This window comes from Sipha flava, unplaced genomic scaffold (assembly GCF_003268045.1).
Source record: "Sipha flava isolate LNK unplaced genomic scaffold, YSA_version1 249_pilon_pilon, whole genome shotgun sequence".
Classification (NCBI taxonomy): domain Eukaryota; kingdom Metazoa; phylum Arthropoda; class Insecta; order Hemiptera; family Aphididae; genus Sipha; species Sipha flava.
In genome coordinates this window covers 1,848,827-1,872,007 of record NW_020272898.1, presented here as the reverse complement: position 1 = coordinate 1,872,007, position 23,181 = coordinate 1,848,827, and the positions used below count along the sequence as shown (strand labels likewise).

General features: G+C 26.7%; 1 protein-coding gene across 5 annotated transcripts in view; it reads right to left on the bottom strand.

The window, feature by feature from the left end:
- LOC112684345 (arrestin domain-containing protein 3-like) overlaps positions 1 to 23,181 on the bottom strand; it is a 162,113-nt gene that overhangs the window by 29,181 nt on the left and 109,751 nt on the right. For 4 of the 5 annotated variants that reach the window (XM_025555817.1, XM_025555815.1, XM_025555818.1 and 1 more), the window contains 3 exons: positions 9,264 to 9,386; positions 9,006 to 9,139; positions 8,809 to 8,904 (listed from right to left, as the gene is read on the bottom strand). In XM_025555817.1, the coding sequence (XP_025411602.1) occupies positions 8,809 to 8,904; positions 9,006 to 9,139; positions 9,264 to 9,386 (353 nt within the window). The remainder of the gene's footprint in view (positions 1 to 8,808; positions 8,905 to 9,005; positions 9,140 to 9,263; positions 9,387 to 23,181) is intronic. The other variant, XM_025555819.1, reaches the window with a different exon arrangement.

The following is a 23,181-nucleotide window of genomic DNA, read 5'->3' as shown; positions in this document are numbered from 1 at the left end:
AAATTGAATAGAATTATAAACCACCGATAAAAGATAATTGACAAATTAAATATTTCCACTGCGAAAATACGAGTAGAAACTTTAGTGGAATATTTTATTAAATCAATAATGTAACTGATGCATTTATATGATTTATAGCGAATTAAATATATTTAAATGAATGTACAGATAATCAAAAATCATACAGTTTTAAAAACGATAGATAAAAATTATTTATATTATTATAATATATATTATTTAAAAAAATGTCTATCTTCTATAGAAAATAGACATTTTTTTATAGAAAACTATTTTGTCTGCACGTAATTAATGCGTTGTGCTATTTTTGTTGAATACGTGTTTAATAGTACAAAGACACACCATTATACAATTATTCACAAGACGCAGCAAGGAGTGGACCGATTTTTCATTTATTATATCGAACTCCTCCCGTCAGAAAAAAGTGCAAAAAAATAATAAATAAAATTCAAATTTTGATTTATGCTAATAAAGTGTCAATTAAAATCAATACGTTATTTTATGAACGCCCACGGGATAACCGAGTAGTATACCCATATTGTATTGTGTTTATATTAATATCAATGAACATTTTTTCGCCTTTTTTTTTTTTTTTTTATACAGCTTTTTCGTCGTAGGGTATAATTTCTTCATATTCACTCAGAAGTATTTTGTTCAACCGTTAAAAAGAAATTTATACATTCATAAAGTATATTTGTGAAGAAAATAAATTGCTATCGTATAATTTACACAAAAAAATCGTTTGATTTGAATAGCTAAATTCTAACATTTCAATGCACGTGTTACGTAGTTGTGTGTTTCGCACGTCTATTATTCTTAAGAGTCGTTAAACACATATTTCCAAGACAAACGTTTTCACGAAAATTGCAATTTTTTTTTAAAATACCGTGTACAGAATTTGGTAATGCTAAGAAAAATTATCGTCCTCGAAACGCGTGTCCCGTTAAACCCCGTCGAGGAAAATGTTTTGCTAAAACACGCATAATAAAGTATTTGCATATGTTACCCGGGGTACATTTAAGATTTCGTAGCGCGCGCTGAAACGGTTTACGTAACATTGTTCTTGGAAAAGTGATTTGAGGAAATTCAATTTGCGCTCCGTTGGAAGGAACTCGCGCGAGACGAAATGCATGAAACCGCGCACACAATTATGTTACGGAACGAGATACATGCGAGCTCAACTTTTTTCCCCATACCTCGGTAATCACTGGCACACGTCATCGCTGGGTTCCCGTTGTAATAATAAATTGTCGTACTTAGCGTTCAACAATGGAACGCAGACGCGACGTGATTCTGACAACAACGTGATAAACATGCTGAATCCGAATTGATTCCGAAACGTTCGAATTGGTTCTCGAATTCTTACGGAGGGTGTATCCAAATTGGTTCCCGATTTCTTACGGAGAGTATATCCGAATTAGTTCCCATTTTTTTACGGAGTAATTTCAATTTTCCTTCCCATTTCATACAGACTTAGGACTGTTTACTTTAAGTAGGTATGGTTAAAAATTGTTTTTTCTAGTATTATGATAATTTCATTTTTTTGAAATTTGTTTATGCTTATTTTGATGTAGGTATGCTTGTTTATAACACGAAAAGAAGTTAAGTTATATTTTATTAATGTTTTGATTAAATATATTTATTGAATTATATAATTTTTAAATATGACTTACATTTTTTTTTACACATATCCAACGTTCAATGTCATCTGCTAACTGTTTTTGATATCCAAATTTAAAACCATCTAACTCCACAAGTTTCTTATTTTTTTCACTGTACATGAATTCGTATAAGTATACAAGTATATAACACGCAACGTACAGGAAACGACTAACAAGTAACAACTAGATATTTAACCATACCACTCAAATCGTCATTATCTACGTATAATGTGTTTCTTATTTTATTTATATAAATATATTTATGATTGGAGAAATTATTAGATAAACTGAAGTATCGGCAGAATCCATAGGCATAATCCATTATCGAAGATATTTTACAAAAATAGAATGCATAAAATATCGGGAACCAATTCGAATGTATACTACATAAAATCTCGGGAACCAATTCGGATGCAGCCGATAAACGGTATCGGGTTTGCGTACAATATCGTATCCGTCAGAGGTATACTTAAACGGAGAGGGATTTTGGGACCCCCCATTGAGATTTCACCGTTTAAATTTTTTTTACGCAATTCAAATTTAATCCAATAAAACTCAAAATGAAATAATATTAATATTATAAACGTATTTTGAAATCTAAATCATAATTAATATTACACATTTTGTCTGTTTGTGGTCTTTAACCCGAGGATTATTTAACTTTTAAAATAACCTCAGACTGCAAGTTGTAGTTTTTGATAATAACTATCGTTTTGTGGAGATACCTATGCCATGATAGTGATTAGTGGTGGCAATTATTATAACTAGGAATCGGAAGTTGATGCATTTTGCATTTTTTTTTTTTTTAAGCTTTTTATGATATTTCTCCTGGCCACGAATGTGTTTGATTAGCATGTGAATCCGAATAATTAATTTTTATTTTGTAATTATTTTTTTACATTTTTTGGTGTTTATTACTTTTCAAGTCATTATTATTTATTTCACACTAGTTCACTTCTTATCATTTCTTGTTCACCATTATGTCGATAACTTAAGACTTGTCCGATTTTATCTCGCCGATTTCATTCATCGCAGCGTTATCGTGTTGTAGTGAATAATACAAATTATATCTAAATTTTATTATATTTTCATAATATTTTCGAAATGAAGAAAATTAAAACGTCGGTTAGTGCGTTCATCTGCGTCTCTCAATCGTTTTAGTGGAAGTGGAGAGAAGTTTTTTCAAATATAAATATTTATAAACAAATAATCATCGTTCATTTACTTTTGATAACATATGCTTTGATTGTACAAAGCAATGATTTTGATTTTTGAGTTGTTTGAAAGCTTTGATAAATTTGTAAAATAAATATTTGTAATTTTTTTTATTTTATATTTTAAGTATATTTTTTGTCATTTAATATCATATTTGCATATTTTTTAAGTCATTTTTTAATGTTTATAAAGTCATCAACTTCGAGCCTTATTTATAATGAACAGGCTTGCACTACAAAAATCTATAAATAGATATTAGGTATTTTTCCATTTTATAAAACAATAATAATTAATAACAGCAATCATAGTTGCAATCAATAATGAGAAACAACGAGACAAAAGCCAGCGGTCTCTAATACCTATATAATTTTTCAGTTGTTAAATGTCAATTGACGTTTTTGTAATTTTGTGATCTATGTTTCTTGATGACAAAACAAGATTAAGTACGTTTCACACTACAACATGTCAAAACATTTACATTTTTTTGAAAATCAAAATTATTGATAATCACGATCAGGGGCGTATTTAGGGCGGGGTGATATGGGTGTTGGAACACCCCCCATCGACCGTATTTTATGGTATTTCACCAAATTGCAAACTTAATTACAGTATAATTTAAATAAACGCAGGTATATGTACATATAATAATTTTCATTAATATAATAATTTATATAAATACATGGTATTTGTAAATGTAACGCGTAAGGGGGGGGCAGAACCCCCATTTATTATAAGCCTATTAAATTTAAAAAAACTTCCGTTAAATTAATTCTGGATACGCCACTGATCACGATTCTAAAAAAGTAAGTTAATAATTTATTTAATTTGGTTAAATTTAAGTGAGTAATAAATTTAAAAATTTTAAATGTAGATATAAATATAAGATTAATAAAATTATTTTCAAACGATAGGTTAACATATATTTTTAAATGTGAAATATATTTTTTACACCCCTGCTTGTACTTTTAAATTAAAGGCATACTATTAGTTTTAATCTAATATTATTTTATAATATCATTAAGTTGCAAAATGAATTCAAGTATATAATAATCTATCAACAAAAGTTGTAACTACTTTAAACATTTAAAAATAATTACCATGTTTTTTAGAAAAAAAAAAAAATAATTTATATTTTTTTCCCAATGACATGAATCTATTAACTAAAACCTAAGTATTAATATTGATATGAGGTTTTGTACTATATTTAAAAATATATAAAATATAAAAACAACTATTATTTACTGTACAAGTCTTCTTTTTATTAATTATTTTAAATTAATAGTACATGTCTTTAAAAAAAAGTTATTCCTTTAAAAATAAAAACTTCTTAATGCTTATCCATATATTTATATTAATTTTTATGGTGCTCAACAATTAATGATGTAAATAATGTAAGGTTTATAATAATGAGTTAAATGTTCAACAACTAGTTGATACTTCAAATGAAAATAACATATCTTTACTCCTAAAATTATTTAGGATATTATAAATTATAATGCTGACCTTAGTTTACATGAAAATATTGAATTTCTGAATAAAATTTGGATGTCTGATACAAAGTATAATTTATTAGAAGATTCAATCACAGATTATATGAATATAATATTTATATATTTATTTATTATATATATATATATATATTAAATGATTCAATCAAGACATGTTTTTGATTTTTGTTGCCGTGTCGTTTTTAATTGTATGAAATTACAAAATTTCGATTTTTTTTTCAGAATAAAATAAGTTATTAGATTATATGTATATTTTATAAAGAAATTTGGTATATTTATGCATCTGTCTTTTGAGTTTACACTACGAAAATGATCAAAAATAAAATAAATGAACATCGTTTGACGACGAAATAATTAATTATTATAAACGTGATTTGTCTTCGCATCTAAAGTGTTTTTGTGTACGCGTACATTACGAAACTATTTAATTTCCATACTTCTCTAAGGGTCGATGTTTATAAACTACTAAAATGAGCGAAACATATTATGTAATTGAAATGCATTCAATGAGTATACTTTCGATGATGTATCAGTTAAGGAATTTGTAATAAAACTTTTCTACAGTCAATAATATATAAATATATCAACTCCATAACTGCGGATTAATATGCAAGGGTGGATTAATGATATTTTTTGACCGGGGATAATAAATCAAAATACTCTCAATAACCTAATACCTTTAAAAATGATTTAACATTTACAATTTAAAGAGATTGTGATTTTACATAAAACAGAAGATAAAAATATGAATATTCCTGATAAGTCAATCCACCTTTATTGAAACGGTATTGTTGTGTTTAGGCGTAACCGTATTTAACCATCTATTCATCTACACATATAATATAGTTGAAATAAATCAATACTAACAAATATTTTAAAACATGTGGTTTTAGAAGTAACAGATTTTTAATACTACAAAAACAGAATGATAAATGTTTACACTGAATTGTTTTTGAATTTACTATCGAGGCATTCGAATACATATACATACATGTGTTATACATATGTGCATTCGTAAGTTTAATGAATAGTTGTAAGAATACCGTAATGTCGATGAAAACACAGCGTTCTGAATTCTAACGACAAAAAAATATTGAATAAATTATTTTATTACTTTACATTTTTCAATTGTGAAAATAAATTAGTGTTTTTGGCGATGGCGAAGAAAAAATATAAACATTTATTTTAAATATTGTTATATTCGACGAAACATTATTAATTTTGAGCTCTTTTTTTTGTTCGTGAGCTAAAAAATATTAATTTAACATTTTTTTTTTTCGTTAAACATTTTTTAAGGTTTTTTAGTACAAATTAAACAATTTTACTAATAAAATATGTTACGTATAGAACCATAAATGACTGGAAACCGTAGCGAAATTGAGTAAAATAATTTTCACTGATACACACCCTTTTATGAGCTATTTTAAAAAGCAATTTTTGGTTATTAACTCAGAAGGAAAACTGGCAGAGGGTTATTTTTAATTATAGTATCAATATCGTAAAGGGTAAATTAAATGGATTATAGTATTAATAAATAAAATTAAAAATAAAAGGACGACAATATTACGGTTTTGAAAAATATATTTTTATAATATAGTATAAAATTAAAAGTCCCAAATTGCTTTTTTACTTTATGAAATAATATAATTATATTGATCTATTTGAAATTGATACACATATTGTTATTGCGACCATGTAAACTCGTAAATTAACTGTATATACTTAAATTTAAAATTATGTAAAATCATGTTAACAAATATTTATTTGAAAATAATATTCAGATTGGCAAAAAGATTAATATTAATTTATTTATTAATTTAATGTGTTGTATTTTTCTTATTTATATTAAAGTTAATTTTCTTTATGTAAATAGTAATTATATAATAAAGTACAAATATGCACTTAAGTATTATTTTTTAGTTCTTCACTTATCAGTTGAAAACTTGAAATATTTATATAATTTATGTATGACGCTTTATTATTATCATATTCTCTATATAAATAAATATAATATATACAGCTCAATGGTTTCTAATTAATTTTAAATATTAATCAAAATTTATTATTGTTATTATTATCTGAATTGTTGAGTAAACAAATTTTTAAGGTTTTACATTTTTTATGATGTACAAATCGGCTTATCCGGTAGTTACGAGTTTTTAAATAAAATGCATGTAAAAATAATAAGCAAAATATATAAGTATTATATTATTATTTTTTTTTTTTTTTTTTTTTTATTAGGTAAAGTAATCTACAATCTATACAATTATTTGTGTACAATAAGTAGGTGGGATATAGGAATATAAAATTAATGTGAGTTGATTTGAATATGGGAGATTACCCAGTGGTAACACCCAGCATTATATTATTAAAAACAATAATTTTCATCATTTCAAACGAACAGATATAATATTTATTACTTGTATATTATATATTATACAGTTCTCTCCCGGGGTAAAGTTTTTTCCTTTTTTAAATTTAAGCTTTATTCTTAAAAACCTTTTTCGTGTTTTTTTTTTTTTTTTTTTTGTGAACAACACTCCTGGCTCGACTTAAACTTATTACAAAAGTTAAGTAGGGTTAGGTAAATGGTCCATAAAAAAAAAAAAAAAACCAGAACGTCATTTCTGCAACCTTAACATTTCACAAACTACACATTTCTTTCATCACGATAAACTCAAAAGAGATTGATTAACATTTCATTTTTCTTCAAAATATGATCAAAATTTGACTCTGATGAATCCTTTTTTGCATATCTCGTAAATGTCTAGGTACAACAATAGAACTAATATTCTTGATGTAATGCGTCTTAATATTTAGTCGCAGTACCGTTGTCACTGTAATCGCGACATTTTTACATTTTTATTTGTAATTTTAAATATTATGTTTCTTATACTAGGCCACATTTATTGAAATTTTTATTATTATGTTCATTATTATTAAACATAATATATTGGAAAATAACAATACGATGATATCGATATTTTTATTACGTAAATGTTGTAATTATTTTTATATTTTACAGATACAAGTATTTGCTATCTAATTTCAATATCAAATATTCATTAGAAAATTATGAAATACATAGAATTTAGAGCATTTGTGCATATATTACCTTAAATTTATAAATGTTTTTCATTTTTTTATTTTTATCGAAATATACCATATACCAATTGCGCTCTAAACATTTTAGGGTCAATTGACTAATTGCGCTCAAAAAATTTTACAATACCCAAGGAAAACTTATTAGTTAGTTATAATTATATAATAAATAAATTCACTAAGCAATTTTTGTTCGATTATAAATACTTAATGTAATATAAATAAATGAATAATTTTTTTTTCTTTATATTTAAAAAGTTATTTTTTGATCGTCAATTATTCAAAATTAAGTTATAATTATAAATATAATAAAAATAAATAATGCACTGATTTTTTTTTTGTTACTATTTATACATAATGTAATATTAATAAATAAAAATTTAAAGTTATACCAGTTACATTTTAATTCACATTTAAAATTTTTTACAATAATAAATACATTTTATGAACAATATTTTCATATCCGAATATAGGCAAATTTGAATAACGAAATTGGTATGTTGAGCGTAAACTATATAGAACGCAATTGGTACATTGACCCTAAACAAATTATTCTTTTTTGGCGCAACTGGTCTATGCCCGTTGCTTAAACGTTAATTTACAAAAAATATATAAAAAATATAAGACCTAACTTAAATAAACTATGAATAAGTTTTATTGTTATATAATCAATTTCGAATAATTTAAACTAAATTCTGATTGGTGCGCTTACGATAAATAAGTATTTGTATAATTGTTATGTAAAAAAAAATATGTCAATATATATGTATATATACACTGAAATCTTTTTGGTTTAAGCTAATGCATAAGTATTATTTAAGATTGACAATCAAAGTTATTCTACTACTACTGCTGTTATATTAGTGTTCACTAATTTGATTAATTTTTACTTGATTAATGCCAAGAATTTATGGACTAGTGATGAAATATCAATATTAAAAAAACGAAAGCACTCGTTCTTGTAGTTCCTGCTTCTTGACTCTAAACAGTTCACTTTATATCTATTTATATTGCAAATAATTATAATACAAAAAAAAAAATATAGAAAATTGATCTGTAAAAAATGGTTATTTTAAAACGATGGAATGACGACTGAAAGTATGTGTTTCAATGTACGGGTACATAAATATAATAATGTTACTTCGTTATGGACATCACTAATTGTTGGTAGATAATCAACGTTATCGTTTTAATTTAGCTGTACGAGGAGTACATAGCAATTGTTGTACATTAGAATGCAAATGATGTAGTAATTTCAAATAATCGACCGGGACTACGGTTTTAATTATTCATCGTCTGCTCACCAGATATTGATCGTCCATGCAGTCGATGTGTGGCCCTATGATAGTGAAGTATTTCATTCCTTGGGGTGGCGATGCGTAGGGTATGTCAAGGGTCACCTGAAAGATACGACGTGTTCGGTTCAGATGAATAGAGGATAAAAATGAAAAAAGTTGTTACGTGCACGCGTGGTGTATGTTGTACATAAAGTAATATTTACCTTTATGTAGTACCTGACGTATCCGGGTTTGCTCTCAAACGAACAAGGCAGCGAGCTCTGAGGAAGTTGGAATTTGAACGGGAAGTGGTGAATTCCGCGTGGCAAAATGGGAGCAGGACCATCTTGTCGGTCTACTAGAATAAATTGTATCCACGAAGAATATAACATAATTTTTTAGGTATATGTTATTCCAAATCCCCCCCCGAGTGAATCACATCACATGGGTACTCATTCAACGTTTACGTTTTTATTACAAACCTTTTCCGAATATCAACGACCGATTGTCGATAAAATATTGATCATCTTTTACGGCCGAACGATCTCCACTGACCAACACTTGCCATTCCGCGTGAGCTTTGCCCCTGAGCACGATTCGTACGGCTGTAAACGACACGATTTTTAAATTATTAGTAGTTTAAAGTTTTCGGTCATATAATAATATATTCATTGTTTTAATTATTATTATTATTCCAAACGCGCTTGTGTGAGTGGAAAGTGTATTGTGTTTAATTCAACAGTAATAATAATAACAGTGATTTTGTTCAATTGACGTAATTACACAAACTTCTGAATAATACAAATGTAATTTTCTAGTTAACGTCTTTTTCATTCATACTATGTTAGCATAATTTTCCCCCGTTAAGTAACTATATTCATGTTAGTGACATTTTATTAATCTTAAGCCGACGAATAGTTGTTTTGAAATTTCTGCAAACAATGTTTACTGGGAATTTAGTAATAATATTATGTTAGACATGTCATTATATATACTAAATATCAATAACATACATTTTCTTATTATTATTTTATACTGTTACATGTCATTTCAAAATCATTTAATTTCATTTGCAAATTTAATACTGTTTAGTATTTTATCTTTAAAATTTAAGAACTCTTATTTGCCGGGTTTATGATTTTTTCTACACCATTTGATTTTTTTTCAACACTTGAAATTAATTTTTTTAATAATTTGAAAATTTTTTAACTTGAAATTTGTTAAACATAATAACGATGGCAGATATACTTAAATTAAATTGATTTTATTAAATAATTTATAGATATAATATAAGTACTACGCTTTAACATCTTCGATTAATATATTCGGTATTAAAGCTTCAGAGAGACAAAACGAATGCAAAGATTAAATTATTTGAGCTGTGCGATCACGATATCGTGTGTATTGTATGATACATAAAATCAATGATTGTTATGATTTTTAAAACTTTAGATGAATTTAGTTTAACAGTTTAAAAGAAATATAAACGAATGAATTAGATAAAATGTGTTCTACTATATATTAAATGGATTTGAGTGGACTTTCATTTTCTATATTAGTTATATGAACTGCATTTTAGATAATCAAAATTGGGTTACATATTAAAAAATATTGATAAAGGAATGTGATACACCAGTAGTTGAAGTGTAAAATTATGTAATATATGCATATAAGCGGAGTAGTGCTTGTTGAATTGAAGGAGGGCGCAGGAGGATGGAGTACCCCAAATTATTTTCAAAAATTTTAGCGCCCTCTTAATATTATTATGTTATAATTATAACACTTAACAAGTCTTGGTAACGCTTTTTTTTTAAAGTAAACAGGGTCCCCCTTTTTTTTTTGCCAAGTCGAGCACTGATGTGGGGTTAAACTATTTAGAGTTAATTCATAATATTAATCCATTTTTTTGGGGGGTTTTAAAGAGTAGAACATTATTGTGATGTAATGTTTTTATTTTTTAACAAACAAAAATGTATTCAAAATTGTTTATATGTTAACATTTGTAAAATTTTAGGTTTTTTGTTTAGTAATAAAAAAATATTGAATAAAGATTTCGAAAAAATAATAAGCTACATTTTTTATATTGTTCTCTTTTTTAAAAAAAAAGAAACGCAACCTCTGCTATAGATTTATACAAAAAAGTCTGATCTTATGCACTATGGTTTTTCTGTCAAAAAATCATAAATAAATGATAATATTTTTATGTATAAATCTACGGACACGATCACGATTTCACGTCATACTCTAACTTGTACGCACTCATACTGTAACCCTTATAGTCGTTATTAGATGGAATATTAGACCCTGGGTACATTTTTGTGTATCACGTTTTCTCAAAGAAACAATTATACCTCATGTACATTGCAATTATTATTATTATTATTATTTTTATTATACTATATAAATATAAAATAGATTTTATTTAATTTCTTTGTATTGATATTGATGACCGGTAGAAGTTACATACGAGTTAAGTTTTCTGTTAATATCTGATAATATTAATTGTACTTGCATTATTGATTACTACATAGAAGGGTGGGCAATGCTCGTTGTTCATACATTTTTACTTAAAATGCTGCCGTCTCAGTCAAAAGAAAACTATTTAATTCTGATAATCTCATATTATACTGAAAAATCAATGGAATGAATTTTTTATAGAAACATTTTGTTATTATAAGTCTATACTTAGATAGTTCATCCTTAAAAGTAAAAATTATGAATTGAAAACAAATTAAATTTTATTTAATAAAATAAATAGAAAAACTATAGTAAATCGATAAATAATATGCAAGTACATGACAAAAAAAAATTTTAATATACAATAATAAAGTATTGAATATTTCTAAGTTTTTAAGAGTATGCTTGCTACGAATGTAGGGTTGAAATAATTTTTCCCAATGATAATATGTCGAGGGCTAAAAAAAAAAAATAATTTTCTTGTCATGCGACTATAATAAATTGAACGTTGAGAGAGGAAATAAATTGGTATGGGTTATTTAAGTTTATGAAAATTTAAAATGTTAACATTAATAATATATAATTATTATCAGCAACTGTTCAACAATTTTAACCAATGTATTTTACAAATGCGGTAGTGGAAAGAATTTTTTCTATCATTATGTGTTCAGTGTTGGAAAACTAGGAATCTATTGGTTTTACAATGCCATGTTTGGTCTCTTCTGAGATTGTATTTTTTTTCTTTTGTTTGTAGAAGTAATTCAAAAGTTTCAAATAGAATTTTTTTAAATCAACAAATTGCACATTTTTCGAATTCTTACACAATATATCAAAATTATATTGTTTCGGTTTAGGACTGTGCCAAACCCGATTATGCGGCGTATTGGACTCCTATATTTCAATTAATTATAATCACGTAATAAAAATGATTAGATTAAAGTGATTTATCACGAGAGAGAGGTTAATTAATAAAGTTTTTAGTCATCACAATGCCGTGGTCAGTTGAATAATGTAGTTTTATTGTTGAGATATTTTCAAAAAAGTTGAGAGTGTGACTGCGATGCAGAGGGCATTTCGTACTCGGTTTGGTCTGAATCCAAATGAAAGTATCTCTAATCGGAAAACGACTTTGAATTGGACACAAGATTTAAAATCTATGGGATCTGTAATGAATAAAAAATCAACTGGACGTCCCGAGCCGATGAGAATACCTGAAAACATTGTTGCTGTGAGCATCAATAGAGAAGTCTTCATTGCGTTCTACTCGGAAACATGCTTCTACTCTTGAGATATCGGATCGAACGGTAAGGCAAATTTTACACTGTGATTTTAAATTAAACTCATATAATATAATGGTAACTCAAAAATTGAGTTTAACAGATCAAGGAAAACAAAAAAATTGCTGTAATGCGATTCTTAGTTATGATTTTCAACGATACTGTGTGGAGTAATGACGAAACACATTTTCACATTTTTGGCACAATAAAAAAACAACATTTTCATTACTGGGCTGCAGAAAATCTCCCAAAAATACACTAATGACGTTTTCACAATCTTAAAGTCACAGTTTAGTGTGCTTTGTTCTTGGTAGGCATTGAGGGACCTTATTTTTTTTTTAAGAAGGTGGTGTCAGTTTTACTGTGACTTCCAACCAGTACTGTGAGATCTTGGAAAACTTTTTATGTCTGAAAATAAAAGCATTAAAAAATAATTATAACTTCTGGTTTCAACAAGATTAAGCTACTGCTCATACAGCAGTCGTTCTCGTGCCATTTTGAAGGAATGTTTCCTGGTCGCCTGATCTTCTTACGGGAATACGTCGCGTGGCCTTCTCGCTCCCCTGATTTAAGTTCATTCGATTAAGTCTATTGGAGGTACCTCAAATCTGATGTTTTCAAACGTCTACCCAGAGCTATTGAAGAACTGAAGGAGGCTATCTGTCGAGAAATCTAAGGGATTCCACTCAATATGCTAGCGACAGTGTTGGAAAACTTTCGAAAACGACTTCAAATGTGAGTCATTCATCAAGGTCATAATTTGGATGATATAATTAAAAAAAAAAATAAATAAAAAAATCTTACATAATATACTTTTTATTAATACATTTTTTTTAATATCTTGTACCACACCCTGATAGTAAATATGTATTTTCACCAGTTATCTTTCATAAAGCAAACTACATTTTTTATTCTTGAAATAATATTTTATTTTGTTGTTATAGGTAAAAGATCTTCAATAATGTTTAAGGTAAAGCAATAATCATAATTTGAACAAAAAAAGCTGAAATATAATTTATTAAGCAATAACAGTAAAATTTTAAAGAAAAACAATAGTAAGGATAACAATAGTGATAGTATTTGGTAAATAGATATTGACTCAAGTCCATATAAATCGAAAATAAACCTTCTCCGCAATGAGCTCTTCAATTAAAAAAAAAAAAATCATAACGATTGGTTCAGTAGTTTCCAAGAATATAGGTCTCAAAGGTTTTCATTTTCACATTTATATAATAGAGATATTTTTTTCTCTATACGTATCCATAGAAACGTATTATTTCACAATATATTGATACATTAATTTTTGTTCATTCTTATAAAAGTGATCGTTCTAACAATAATTCAAATTATTTTTCAAATAATTCAAATTCAACTATTATAATCATCAACGTGTATTATAGATTTCATATAATTATATTATAAAAGAGTGTCAAGCTAAAGTTGAAATATTCAATAACTATCAGATTTAAAATAATTAGTAATGGACATTTTATCGATAGAACGTCTTACCTTAAATGGATCACAACAAATTGAAAACAATCTCGGTGATAAACCGAAAAATACAAACATAAGACCTGGAAAATCTAAGAAAATAAAAACTAAGTATATTAAGTTATATGAACTAACTCAGACAATTTCCCCGGTTGACAAGCCTAAGAGTAAGTTTATTTTATAGATGATATATAAGTCCAAAGTCATATATATATTACATAAAACCCATAAAACTACAAATATTTATCAAATTTCAGAACAGCGTATCGTTAAACTTAGGAAATCTTTAGAGAAAACTCAATTACAGAAGCAGAAGTCTATTGCTTCTGACCAGGACATGGCTAGAGAATTTGAATATAGGGATAAAACGTCAAAACATTACAGGGAAAAATGTTAAGAATATCTTCAAGTATAGTCGATAACTTTTTGAAAAAATATGTTGAAGAGCAAAAGCTTTTGATAAAACAGAAATAGCTAATAATATGAAATGTTTGAAAAAAGAAATAGTTACTATTATAGTACAGAACTCTTCGGTGAAGTCAATCACCACTGTTGATTTTGATTTTGATAAAATGCAGTGAACAATTGACTATTAGTCAATAAGGCACAGTTAATATTATTATGTTAAAAACATTTTAAGTTTAATAAATTTTTCATATTTAATAAATTAAATGTACAAAATATTTCATTATCAAGCCACCATGTAAATGATAAAATATATTTTTACATTCGATGAATGTCCAATGATGTACCAAAATGTAAATTAATATTACATTAAGCGTGATATTTTCGATCAAATGTTGACGAATACGAGCATTATTGTATGGTGATATACTAGTAGAACCAAATTTCTTAATAAGATAGGTTTAACTATAATCAAAAACTTCAAGTGCCTATAAACAGTACAAAGTTCGTTCAATTATTGAATGAATTGATTGATTTTATTTTAAAATTAAAACTTAAGGGAAAAATAATAGTATCGAAAAAAAAATTAATTTTAATAGCTTTTGATTTAAAATTATTACGATATCAAATATATTATAAAATTAATCTATTTTTTTTTAAAGATTTTTTAAGTTAAAGGTTCCTAGTTTTTTTCAGTATTTAAAAAATAAAATTGATAATTAAAATCTGATGCTAAATTACATAATTCAAGTCTTTAAAATTTTAACCTAAAAACCAATAAACCTATAAACAAGTAATTTATCTTTTTTTCTAACCGTTGGTTATTATGAATCAAAGCTAAACTTTTATTAAGTTTTTTGAAATGCGGATAAATGAATATAACACTTATGAAAATATCATTGTTATTTGTATTATTCTCATGGCTTGATTTACCTGTCTGTATAATATTTTTATTGTTTATTGTTTACCGTGAGAGTTTTAAAGCGGTGTATGATTTTGTTGAATAAATTTATAATAATTATTAATTATTCTAATTGTTTATATTGTCCTGAAGTTACAATCAGGGCTTGAAATCGAAATAAAAAAATTTCGATTTTAATTTCAATTTTGATTATTGATATTAGGTTTTTGCTATTTCGGTTATTTAATATAAATTTTAAATATAATTAAAAAATATATAAAATATATATAAATATATAAAAATATATTTAAATAAAATTTAAATATAAATATTTAATATAAATCGGTATTTCTTTTCGATTTTGGGTTCACAATAGAATGTCATCCATAACTTATAATAATTTCTCAAATTTTAGTACATCATCAGCATCATAGTGTTGTATGCTGTAGCGACTGTAAAAGTACAAAATAAAATTATTTTAGGTTATTTAATTGTATATTATTTGTTAAAAGTATAACCATTGATTATAGAATATAATTATATTCTATAATTAATGATAAAGCATATGGGTGACAGCTAATGGAGTATTATAAGTTAATATCTTATCCATAATAATACACTACAAAATATCTATATATAGTATATTATACGGAATAAATCGTGTGTATAAAAACAACAATTGCTTGTCGAACGCTGATTCTTTATCGTAGATATTCCAAGAAAACAAAATAAGTACTAGTTATTTATTATTAAGTATAATAAATATAATTACCAATTATATGACAATGTTTACGAATTGACAATATTTATAGACCTGTTGGCTGTTGAACTATAAATTAATTTGATGTAAAATATCGATTTTAACTTTTTTCAATTTCAATCAAAATTTTGAAAATCATTACCAACCATTAACGATTTTGATATTAATTTTGATTCTCTAAAAGATTTTTAACGATTTTTATCGATTTTTGAAATCTATTTCAAGTTCTGGTTACAATACCATAATCCTTGCGTTTATGGAATTTAAATTTTGCACATTTAAAGGATACAGAACATTTTAATTATTTTGACAAATTATAAAAACTTGATTAAACATACTAACATATATTTAACATACATACTAGGGCTCTGTATATTTTACTCTAAAATTAATGTAATTATTCAAAATTCATTACGAGTAAAGTATTATTCTTTTATTTTGTACTGGTATATATGACCGTATAACTTGCTAAATTAAAAAAAAAAAAATTATGTCATCGAGGTGAAAAAAGATTACTCACTAATAAAAAAATATCTTTTCACTTGAATTGGAAAAAATAATTAGCTTTAATTTCGGTTTTCATTAAAACCAATCTGATGTAAAATAATTTTACCAAAATTATTTATTATATATTGGGTTTTAAAAGTAAGTAGAAAAAATCAAAAATGATTTAAGTGTTGTATTCAACTGTTTCAGCAACTAAAATATCAGCATTTAGACTTTGTATTTGAGTATTCTTTGTAGGAACCTGTATTTGACCAATGCATGATTACTCGTATATTTTTTGCTCGCCAAAATCTTATTTTGATGGCCTTCTATTGGCATCTGCTGGTTAAATAATAATGTTATATATTTTTATTTACACTCTATACATAAATGCTTTTTCGAGCCTTCTTCAAACCCTTTTATATTACACTGTACCCTTTTATCGATTGACAATTTATCATGTGTGGTCTCCCAGTGACGAGCATATATTTATATAACCATACATTACATCGAACATCCTGAATACCAAGTTTTTTATATATTTCTACCTTTATAATTTTGTACTGTTTTATAAGAAAAATGAAAAAAAAAAAACATTTTTCCAAAATATTTTTGCTTGTATTATTGTTATCTTCTAAAATTATAATATCGATATTATTTTTTAAATTTTCTGTGAAGATCATGTTTTTATCAGGGCTTGATATCAATTTCAAATATCGATGAAAATCGTTAAAAATCTTTTAGAAAATCAAAATCGTTAATGGTTGGTAATGATTTTCAAAATTGATATTGAAGTTGAAAAAAGTTAAAATCAATATTTTATATCAAAACCAAAATCATTTTAATAATTAAAACGATTTTAAATCAAATTAATTTAAAATTCAACAGCCAAATGGTCTATTTATATTGTCAATTTGTAGACATTGGAATAGACATTAGAATATTTACGATAAGGAATCAGTGTTCGATGAGCGATTGTTGTTTTTATATACACGATTTATTCCGTATAATATACTATATATATAGACATTTTGCAGTGTATTATTATGGATAAGATATTAATTTTTAAAACTACATTGGTTGTCACCAGTGAGTTATACTTTTAACCAATAATATACAATCAAATAACCTATAATAGTTCTTTTTTGTACTTTTGCAGTTTTGCTGGGCATCGTCATATTTGTCTCATTTACAATTTAAAACATTGTTTTCATATTTAGTTAAATATGAGTCTATAAAAAAAAAGAACTTTATTTTACATTTTAATCATTTCACATAGGTGTATCCCTAGTTAAATTAATTTTAGCTTCACTTTCATATTATGTTTTTTCATTTTTGTGACACTTTAATAATAATTGTAGTTAGTACGAAATGTTTTATAACATAGGTAATAAAAAAACGGATTTAAATATATACTATTTACATCAGTAGCTTATCGCTACAGCCTACAATACTATTATGCTGATGATGTACTAACATTTGAGAAATTATTATCGAAAAAAAATAAATACCGATTTCTGAAAACGAAATTGCAAAAAATAAATATCAATATTTGAAACCAAAATCGAAATTAAAAAAAACTAATATCAATAATCAAAATTGAAATTATAATCGAAATTTTTTATTTCGATTTCAAGTCCTGGTTTTTTTTGAATAAATATACCATTTTCACAAATAATAAAAAATGTGATGGTATTTATAGACCAAAATCTATAAAAAGATAACAAAAATATTTTTAAAAAAATAAATTGTTTTGTTCCGTTAGGGTTGAATATTGCATAAAAAAATAAAAATTGAAAATAATCAAAAGTTCATGGTACACACGTTTTAAATTATGTTCTGCATCGAAATTATTAAAAATGAAAGTGCCTAATATGCATGTGTAAAAACCATTATCCACTTTTCGCTTATAAGTATTTACCGGATTTGTAAGTTTATAAATCTAAAACCTTTAGCAAACTTATTTGGATTTGGAGATTTGTATGTTTCGTGCTGTTCGTTGGCAATCCGATAGTATAATAAATAGCTCTGAGTAAAATGTTGGTATGTTTATGGGATCTGTTGTTTCTAATATAGTAGAAGGTTAATTTTGGTTAAAATATATTTAAAATAAACTTGTAATACATATTGTAGTGTGCATTATTTTAAATAGATGGATACAACATTTTCTTAGCCAATTATACTAATAATGATACTATTCTTAGCTTTATGTTGCATTTGAAGCATTTCATTGAAATTAATCAAAATATTATACTTCATGATATTTTTAAATACTATATAATTGTATATTGTATAAAAAACTCATCGTGAAATGTTTTTTTTTATTTAATTTAAAATGTTTCAGTAAATTAATGCTCTTACAAGTTTTTAAAATTTAATATAATATAACACAGACACGACAATTTATGTAATTGATAATATGACACTAATGTTTGTAAAGTAATTAAATATTTCAGTTATTTGAAATACAATATAGCTATTATTAAATACAGATGGTTATCATTTTAATGATGCTTATGGATAAGAGGCTTGATATTGAAATTACTAACAGTTATGGAAAGTTGGTTTAAAATAACAGTATGTAGAGAGTTTAAAGGGTTTAATAAGATTTTGAATATTGGATATTTAACTTAGATATTAATTGTGAGGCGCATACTGATGATAAAATTCTCATTCCTACAAAAATAATCATCCTGAAAGTCTATAAAGACTTTTTGCTCCTAAACTGAATGCTTATTTGAACTTCCAAGGTTATAACAAAATAGCTAACAAAATCCCTAGCAATGCATGTTTAAACAAAGAAAATAAAAAGTTCAAGGAAAATCTAAGCAAATTAACTGAAAATGCTAAATCTCTAGATGATCTACACATGATGTTAGAGGAAAAATCAGATAAAGAAACAACTTCTAGTATATTGAATTATTTATACATAATAAGTATCATGATAATAGTCATCAGTGTGGGCTCTAGTTTATTATTATTATATTTTAAAATCAAAAATATATTACATTGTAAGAAAAAATTAGAGGATGTCATAATACCAAAGGTGTATGAAGAGATAGAATTAAATGAAAAAGGAGCTTCTCTACCTCGAAAATCTTTGCCCAAAATTATGTAGTGGATAAAGATCTTCCATTTAGCGCTGGAATTGTTATGTACACCATAGTATATTATTTGATATTATATTATTATTATTACCCTTTGATTGTATATATTAATATGTGGGGATGAATGATGACTATGCATTTGTCCATTTTATACGTACATGGCTGACCACCAGGCCATCGCGTAGTCAGTCGTGTAACAGCTAAGCAACAGTGTATTAATTTCTTGTGAGTGTATAAATATTTAATTAACGACTTAATAAAACAGTGTATTAGTTCTTATAATAATTGTGTGAATTTATAACCTGTATGTTGACTTCCAAAAGTACGAACTCAAAACGTTACTTGTGATCAGCGGAATTAACCGAACCGATCGCAAAGTCCGAGCTTACGGACATAACCGAACGGCTCACAACATTAGTTCAAAATTTTTAACATTAAATCGGAAGTATTGGATGTTGGTTTAGCGGCTGTTATGCTGGCGTATGGCAATAATCTGGATGAGGTTGTATTAGATACATGACAACTTGTAGGAACGTGTTGAGTTTGAAGTTTTATCTTTTCTAGTTTATTTATCGATTTTGTCAGTTTTTTGTATATTATACAATCACTGTATGTGTACAAGACTACATTCCATATCTAGCCGGTGGACTTCGATCTTTGGTGCACTTTCCAGTAAAATGATCTACACCGAATCTAACGCACCTAGATTGTTGATTGAAGTAGTTTTTCGTACGAACATATGCTTAACATGATTGGCATTGAGGTGGTCATATTTCGTTTTGCATATAGTTTTTCAATAACCACAGAAAAATAGAGTATTGTATTAATCTTGAAAATTTCTTGGTTATTTTCATTAAGAATGAGTTATACGTAGTAAGGGGCAATGACTCTTTTTGATATCAAGCACACGCGTGACCGAATGTCCTATTTCGACCAGAGCGTCTAAAATATCAGATAATATTGTAGAATAATGGAGATTTATAATTACTACCTTTTGTTGACGTTTGCAGTGCGGCCAAAAGGAGAGAAATTCTATATCGGTATCGCTTGAGTAATCAATAATTGATAATTACTCGTATAACTATATCGTAGGTTATGCAGCTTTTGGGCCGGACTATTAGGAATGATGGTGTGGAGTTACACGAAAATTTGTTAATACTTGTGAATGATACTAGTTTCTTATTGAATATTGAGAAATTGGTGACGTTATTTACATGAATTACTAGTATTCGAATGTACTTAGATGTGACTTTAGTTTGAGGTAGTTCTTCACACCCAACTACATTGCTATTAGGTAAGAATACCTCGGTTTTGGTGTCTCTGTTTGCCTTGGCTAATGCAGCGTAGTGATTTGATGAACTTAATAATTTAATTTTTTTCTTTTATTTTGTGAAGTGTTGGGAGACGAGAAAAAAATGCCGTTTTGATTTAGTTGTATGTGGTGATCAAGGCAGCGCCAAGTGAGCCTAACGCGTGGTATGTTACGTAATAATACGAAGTTCAAGTGTAATTTGCTTTGACATTAGTAATAACTAGGGCCCGGATTTCAATGCGAAATGCGTATTTTTTTTCGGGTGATCTAGACCAGGGGTGGCTGTCCCAAATGATCCTCCGGGCCACTTTGGAAATACATTACGAATCCGTGGGCCACATATAAAATTATGTATTTTGCTCCAAAACAAAAAAATTTGGAGTAAACATTTTAAACAGGATTAATTATTATTATAAAATAAGTTTTGGTGTATTAATTATTTGAAATAAACAGAATGAATTATTATTGTTTCTATAACCGTATTCTGAATCTAATTTTTTCAAGAACTCTTTAAACTGTTTCACTCTTTCAATGTGGAAGCGCTTGAGGTCGAATGTAATTCACTGTTTTTATGACTACAACCATGGGCGCCCGGAGGGGGGGGGGGGAAAGAGGAGGCATTTGCCCCCCCCCTGCAATTCAATAGAATGTTGAATATTTTAACTTTTATTTTGATTTATCAACATTTTATCGATATTTTTACTTTAGTGTGTACCGTGTGGTGTTGTTGATTGTAATAACAATATATTATAAGGCGTACTTACAAAATAATGCGTATTACATTAATCGCCCAAAATTAAATACGTTTCAATTCTGTGAATTGATATTAATCGCCTAGTGTGTAAACCACTTATGACGATCGACGCACTACGCACACATAGCTTCAGTTTTTATTTAACTAATTTTTTAGGTTGTAAGGAATATATTTTTTAATGTTCTTTTTGGTGTTGGATTTCATATAATTCTAACACAATTTGTAGTTTACAAGGAATAAACGTTTTTTAATGTATTTTTTTTTGTGTTTGATTTCATTATGCCCCCCCCCTGATAAATTTCCTGCGGGCGCCCATGACTACTAAAATAACATGGTTCATCAACAATACTTGGGAACAAAGATTTTTTTGATTAATCAAACAGTTTGTTGCGATTATGTTGTTAATCATACGGCTTCCGCGTTGTACGGACATTCCAGAATATTTTATTGGGACAAAAATAATTTTTTTTTGTAAATGTTTGATAATCTCGCGGGCCGCAATCTTTCCAAGGAGGGGCCACATGCGGCCCACGGGTCATGGGTTGGCCATTCCTGATTAAGATAATGCTTTCTAAGTACAGAATTTGTTTCATGTAATAGATACTTCAAAAGCAAAACTTTATATTTTCAATTTTTTTTTCTTGCATTTTTCAATGTTTTCTCTTCGTATAATGTTTTTTGGTTGGTTTTTGTGGTCTTGGTGAACCACACATTATTATAATATTAAAAAAACTAATAATATGGGAGAACTGGTTGTAGGCTCCATACCATAGATGATAACAGCTGAGCTATTTTTTACTTTGTACTTCAACACGTGAAAAAAAAATAATATTGTTAATAAAACCCATTGGACGACGAATTGAATTACGATTAATGTACGGTTAAATTCAACGACATAAACAACATTTATTGATTTTGTATTACAGTTTTCGTCGTGTGATGTGCTAAATGGTTAGACATTTTTAACTCGAAAAAAATGGATGCATTTTGGTCGTTAGATTCCGGAAAGGAATTATGCAAGGGAAACACTTTTAACGTTTTAGAATAGATTTTCTGTTTTGTGATATCGATACGATGAGCTTTCACCTTAAGGACCAGTGTTGGGAATAGATAATGCAAAATTTATCTAGATAAAGAAGAAAGATAACATATCCAAATTCATCTAGATTAAGATAATAGATAAAAAATTAAAATATCTAGATAATGATAAAAGATAATTTTATTTTTATCTAGATAAAAAAAAAGATATTTTCAAAAAATGTTAATTTTTGGTCAATATTTCATATTCTAATATCTATGAAGACTCAATTATAATCGTTATCATTAATAGGTACCTAGATGTTAAATTTATTTATATATAATATACAATATTTAATGATAGTTAATCACTAAAATGTTACACAAAAAAAAAAAAAAAATTAAAATTTCTCTGTAGGTATCAGGATGAATA